The following is a 6,980-nucleotide window of genomic DNA, read 5'->3' on the forward strand; positions in this document are numbered from 1 at the left end:
AATTACTTTGTGACATTCTTTTGACTGCTTTAGATATCGCACAATTTCTTTGTGTGGTTTAAAAAAAAGATTATGCACAGTGAAAATTGAAATCAAATTGAAAAATGCTCGAAATCCATGATATGCCCGTGAGCTTTGACGGCATCTGTAGGTCTCATCTTCTCAAATGCTGTCAGACCTGATGTGCTTTCTCAGCATTTTCTGGTGCTATTACATTTTTTTCAATTTGCTACCCAAATGTGGGCGGCGTGGTGACGCAGTGGTAGAGTTGCTGCCTTACAGCGCTTGCAGTGCCTCAGGCCCGGGTTCCATCCCGACTACGGGTGCTGTCTGTACAGAGTTTGTACGTTCTCCCCGTGATCGCGTGGGGTTTCTCCGAGATTTTCGTTTTCCTCCCACACTCCAGAAACGAACAGGTTTGTAGGTTAATTCACAAAAAGCTGGAGTAACTCAGCAGGTCAGGCAGCATCTCGGGAGAGAAGGAATGGGTGACGTTTCGGGTCGAGACCCTTCTTCAGACTGATGTCGGGGGTGGGACAAAGGAAGGATATAGGTGGAGACAGGAAGATAGAGGGAGATCTGGGAAGGAGGAGGGGAAGGGAGGGACAGAGGAGCTATCTGAAGTTGGAGAAGTCGACGTTGGCTTGGTATTAGTATAATTAGGTTAATTGGCTTGGTATTAGTATAAATTGTAAATTGTCCCCAGTGTGTGTGTGTGTGTGTGTGTAGGATAGTGTTAATGCGCGGGGATCGCTGGTCGGTGCGGACTTGGTGGGCTGATGGGCCTGTTTCCGCGCTGTATCTCTAAAACTAAAAACATTAAATCATATATATGAATGTCATTGAACCTGCCTTGGACTGTTTTTAAGATTAATCTGCCGCTGTTTCTCCCTGCAGATACATTGAAAGGAAAGCTTTCTTGAACAGAGTTGATCACCGACAGTTTGAGCTGGAACGTGATGTCCGACTGAGCAACATGAAGCCGTGATTTTAATCTTGCAACCAGAAGTCATTTGCTTCATGTAAATCTGCATCTAAAAAACTCATGGTCCATTATCAGTGCAGCCGCCAGCCGATGGTTTATGGCTGACCCACGAGAACTGTAAACAATGCCCGGCCTTTCCTTTCCTGTGAATCCCATTGTATTTTTTAATTGTCAGCCTTCTATTAAAGATATTTTTTGTTAAATAATGATTGGTAGGTAAGCATCAGAAGGTCTTTCATTTAATGACTGTGTCCGGTTTAAACGAGGTGACAAGAATCATTGCATGCTTTGGAACCTGCCACTTGGCTAGACTTGCGTTGGTATTATTCGGTGGCAGTACCCTTTTTTGTCGAGCAGGGCAAAAATAATGATTTGTACTTTAGCTCTACGGATGTTTTTGATATCGGCAGTCTTGATCATGAATGTTTCAAATGAAAATGAAAATTGGTGAGTCATGGGTCATTATCTTCCCTGTAAATTTTGCCCTTATTCTAATTTGAGTATTGGCACTTTTTATTTAGCCCTACACACATCAGTTCATAAGTGACAGGAGCAGAAGTAGGCCATTCGGCCCATCAAGTTTACCCTGCCATTCAACCATGGCTGATCTATCTCTCCCTCTTAACCCCATTCTCCTGCCTTCTCCCCTTCACCCCTGACACCCGTACTAATCAACATTTTTTTTTCCCCAGATATGATCAATAATTGTAGAAAAAAAACATTTGAAATTTTGGATGAGAAATTGAAAGCAAGAGTGTAAAACTGATGAAAACTGTTTCTTGGACTGGCTTGCTGCTTTTTTTAAAGATCTCTGATTAAACTGGTAATGCAGGGTTAATGCCTCACACGTTTAATCACTTCACAGGACTGTAATAATATAAAGAGGTATTTGATCAATGAGTTGACTTCACTGGAGTCAGACCTTTTCTGGCAGGTATTGAAAATGTGCTGGAATGGATCAGCCCGAATCACGGACAATATTAACAAGTGTTTTGAGCAGCTAATGCAGTTGCAAAGGTCACCAAGCTCTAAAGGTGACACCAGCTTATGACCACTGCTTGACTACATTTACAACATTGTCAGCCATGGGTAATGTTAAAGGGAATCTCGATGAGTATGTGAGGGAGAAAGCAGCTGAAGAGATCGTCAGCAGGAGTGAGATCAGGTCAAATGGGCAGGGCCGCAGGTAAAACATTACATGAGTGGAGTCCAATTAGACAGGCAAATATGATTCATGAGAGCAAATATGATTGAGGTTTTTTTTTTTTGAAGAGGTGACCAGAAGATTAATGAGTGCAGTGCAGTCGACATTTTCTACATGGACTTCAGCAGGATCATTGACAAGATATCACACAGGAGGCTGGTCTGGAAAGTGGGATCCCAAGGTATCCAGGGCGAGCTAGCCAAATGGATGTAAAACTGGCTTACAGTGCCAGAGTAGCTCAGGCAGCAGCTCAGGCGATGTTTCAGGTCGGGACCCTTCTTCAGACCTGAAATGTCGCCTATCCACACTCTCCTGAGATGCTGCCTGACCCTCTGAGCTACTCCAGCAGTCTGAAGAAGGGTCCTGATAGTGAAACGTTGTCTATCCACGCTCTCCTGAGATGCTGCCTGACCCTCTGAGCTACTCCAGCAGTCTGAAGAAGGGTCCTGATAGTGAAACGTTGTCTATCCACGCTCTCCTGAGATGCTGCCTGACCCTCTGAGCTACTCTGGCGATTCTTTTGTAAACCAGCATCTGTAATTCCTTGTCAGGACAAAGTAGCCCATTTAATTTTAACCCCATTGCTCACACTACACAGTCCTGGTTCCGAACATCAGTGTCACAGTGCATACCCTTTACAAGCTTCATCTAATACCTTGCAAATGATTGTCAGTGGTTTCCATGAGCCTGTGTCCTCTGTCACCTGAGACAGAGGTAGCTCGGACATAGTAATGCCATTAGCTCCAAATTCCACTCCTAACGCACTGAGTCAAAATCCTTAAACCTTCCAACAAACTCTGTGGGAGGATATTCACTCTGGGTCACAAACTGCTTCTCGGGAACATTAGGAGACGAAACGATTGGTGAGCTTGCCAATCAGGCCCTCGTCTCAAAAATGTTGAATAAGAAGGGAACAGGTCAGCAAGTCTATCATCACTCTTATAAACTGAGGCGGGATCTTGTGTGTGACCTTGGTCCCAGCTACGGGGAAATTTTAGACATGTGGAACCAAGAGCGATAAATTAAAATAAACTGTTCTAAAATAATCAGAGCAGGTACTGCCTAATCTGCCTAACATCTTGAGGGTTTTCCATTTTTATCAACTGCAATATGAGCACGTGTGACATGTTAAAGAATTGTTAACTGCATTACCAATAACTGCAACCCCAATGTCTTTAAATGACCCCCGGCTGTTTGAGTTTCAAGCACAATCAAACGCATTCCTGACCTTCATGATGTAAGAGTTTATCTTCATATCTCTGCCAACACTCATTAGAGTTTGGATATCTGAGCTGTGACGAGCTTTAACTTCAGATTGTTTGCAGAAAGCGTTTACTGAAGATTAACGCACTTTCAATATGGGTGGCTTACAGATATCAAATAAACCAATGCTACCAGGACACTTCATTGAATTTCCTAACTAATAGGAATTTAAAACATTTTATTACATGAAATTCAACAGGTCAAAACAGCTGCGAGATTGTCATGCCAAACATCTAAACATTCATCCACCCCATCAGTGGCACACCATGACTGTGCTGCTTACCATCAACAAACTGCACTGCACTGCAATGACTTGCCGTGATTCTAACAGCACTGACCAGATCCTAACACTAACTGCAAGAAGGCCCAGTCAGTGGAGCATCTGGTAGAGTTGCTGCCTCACAGGACCAGAGGCCCGACTTCAATCCTCACTCCTTGTTCTGTCAGTGTGGGGTTTGTATGTTCTACCTGTGACCACATGGGGCCACAGTTTAAGAATAAGGGGTAGGCCATTTAGAACTGAGATGAGGAACAACTTTTTCAGTCAGAGAGTTGTGAATCTGGAATTCTCTGCCTCAGAAGGCAGTGGAGGCCAATTCTCTGAATGCATTCAAGAGAGAGCTAGATAGAGCTCTTAAGGATAGCGGAGTCAGGGGGTATGGGGAGAAGGCAGGAACGGGGTACTGATTGAGAATGATCAGCCACGATCACATTGAATGGCGGTGCTGGCTCGAAGGGCCGAATGGCCTACTTCTGCACCTATTGTCTATTGTTCTCCAGGTGCTTCGGTTTCCTCTCACATTCCAATGACGTGCAGGTTTGTAGGTTAATTGGCCTCTGTAAACTGCCCCTACTGAGTAGGGAGTGGATGAGAAAGTGGGATAACATAGAACTGCTGTGGACAGGTGATGGACTGCATTGAAAATGTGATGTTGTACATTGTTTTCAACTTGCAGTGGTTGTGATGCGATGAAATATTTCTGCATCCACTTCAAGTATTCAGTGTCAAAAGATTAAAACATTAGCAATCTACAACTCAAAAGACTTGATTACTGCCAGATAATGAGATACTCGGATTTCATTTGAAATTGAGGCTAGGACCTCATTCTAACAACTCATGGGTGAAACACGTTCTCTCCTGACGACTCACTGTTTGCGTACCAGTTTGAGCAAAACGGAGGCTGGAAATTGAGATCCAATGCACTTCCACTACTACAAAATGATTTTCAAGCTAAAATTAAATGAGCTGCCACTTCCGTAAGCTGAACTCTATTTCACCTACCTCGCTCTCTTCCTCCCTCTCTGAAATAATGTCCACCTCTCCCTTCGTTGAACTCCACAGCCCCTCTGACCTCACTGACTACTACAACCACACTCTCTCCTCCTGCCTCGACCAGCTTGCACCTATAAAAACCAAAACAGTTTCCTTCACCCACTCTGCTCCCTGGTTTACCCCTGAACTCCGCGTGATGAAAACTCATGCCCGCCAACTTGAAAGACTCCGCAACAAAACAGGTCTCACAATTCACTCCCAAGCCTACAAAGACCACATGCAGCACTACAAAGATGCCCTCTCCCGCGCCCACTCCACCTACTACTCTCAAATAATTCACTCTGGCTCCGGAAACCCAAAAACACTCTTCTCTACAATAAACAAACTCCTCAGCCCCCTGGACACCATCTCCCAATCATTCACAGTTGACAAATGCACCACTTTCCTTTCATTCTTCCAAAGCAAAATAGACAACATCTACAGCACCTTAACCACCAACGCACCTGCTCCCCCTCAAACCACCTGCCCCCCCTTATCCTGTCAGCCCCTGCCTCAATTCTCCCCAATCTCCACCACCGACCTCTCTGACCTCTTCACAGGAATAAAAACTGCCACCTGCTCTCTGGACCCCATCCCCTCCAGCTTTGTCAAGGCCTGCCTTCCTGCTCTCTCTCCACTCATCACTGCAACAATAAACTCCTCCCTGTCCACTGGCATCGTCCCGCCATCCCTCAAAATCGCTGCTGTCACCCCCATTCTGAAAAAACCTGGTCTAAACCCTGACACCCCAAACAACTTCAGACCAATCTCCAACCTACCCTTTCTGTCCAAAGTTTTGGAACGTGCTGTAGCTTCCCAACTCAAATACCACCTCTCTACCAATAACCTGTATGAAACTTTCCAATCCGGATTCCGCTCAAACCACTGTACTGAAACTGCGCTCCTCAAAATCACAAACGACATTCTCCTCTCCTCCAACGCTGGCAACCTCAACATCCTCATCCTACTTGACCTCAGCGCCGCCTTTGACACCATAAATCACTCCATTCTCCTCACCCGACTTGAAACCTCCCTTAACATCACCGGCACAGCCCTATCCTGGTTCAAATCTTACCTCTCTGACAGACACCAGTTCATCTCCATTAACAACTGTAAATCCCCCACCGCTCCCCTCCCCCAAGGTGTCCCCCAAGGCTCAGTCCTTGGCCCCCTCCTCTTCATCCTCTACCTGTTCCCCCTTGGTCAATTAATCCGCCGTCATGGTCTCAACTTCCACTGCTTCGCCGATGATATCCAGCTCCTCATCTCCACCAAGTCAATCTCCCCCACCACACACTCTACACTGACAAACTGCATCACTGAAATAAAATCTTGGCTTCAATCAAATTTCCTCAAACTCAACTGCAACAAATCTGAAATCATCATCATTGGTCCAAAAACGCTCACCAAATCCACCCAAAACTTCATCCTCAACATTGATGGTCTCCCAGTATCCACCTCACCTCACATCCGGAATCTTGGAATCATCCTTGATCAAACCCTTTCCTTCGACAAACACATCAAACACATCACAAAGACAGCCTTCTTCCACCTCAAAAACATTGCCCGTCTCCGTCCATCCCTCTCCTCCACAGCTGCAGAAACCCTCATCCACGCCTTCATCACCTCCCGTCTGGACTACTGCAACAGCCTCCTCTATGGCGCACCCTCAAAAATCATCAGTAAACTTCAATACATTCAAAACTCCGCTGCCCGTCTACTCACCCACACCCCGATCCGTGACCATATCACCCCCGTCCTTTATAAACTCCACTGGCTCCCCATCCCCCAGAGAATCCAGTACAAAATCCTCCTCATAACCTACAAAACCCTCCATAACCTGGCCCCATCCTACCTGACCGACCTCCTCCACAGGCACACTCCCACCTGCACCCTCCGCTCTGCTGCTGCCAATCTCCTATCCCTCCACATCCGGACCAAACTCAGATCCTGGGGGGACAGGGCTTTCTCCATCGCTGCTCCCACCCTATGGAACTCACTACCCCAAACCATTAGAGACTCCCCCACACTCACCACATTCAAAACATCGCTGAAGTCTCACCTGTTCAGTACTGCCTTCAACCACTGAAGGTCACCTCACCTTCTGTCTCCTTTCTCTGTTCGTTTATTTATTTACTTATTTATCTATTTATTAATTTCCCTATGTTCTCTAAATCTCTGTAAAGCGTCTTTGAGTATATGAAAAGCGCTATATA

The 6,980-nt window shown here is 45.6% G+C and overlaps 1 protein-coding gene across 1 annotated transcript in view; it reads left to right on the top strand.

Annotated features, from left to right (window-relative positions):
* The window catches only part of cfdp1 (craniofacial development protein 1), a 131,786-nt gene extending 127,317 nt beyond the window's left edge, over nt 1-4,469 (top strand). Inside the window, exon 7 of the mRNA XM_078400358.1 lies at nt 898-4,469. Coding sequence (XP_078256484.1) covers nt 898-988 — 91 coding nt within the window. The 3' untranslated portion in view covers nt 989-4,469. The remainder of the gene's footprint in view (nt 1-897) is intronic.
* Nucleotides 4,470-6,980: the final 2,511 nt, after the last annotated feature.

Source organism: Rhinoraja longicauda, chromosome 6, assembly GCF_053455715.1.
Source record: "Rhinoraja longicauda isolate Sanriku21f chromosome 6, sRhiLon1.1, whole genome shotgun sequence".
NCBI classification, from domain to species: domain Eukaryota; kingdom Metazoa; phylum Chordata; class Chondrichthyes; order Rajiformes; family Arhynchobatidae; genus Rhinoraja; species Rhinoraja longicauda.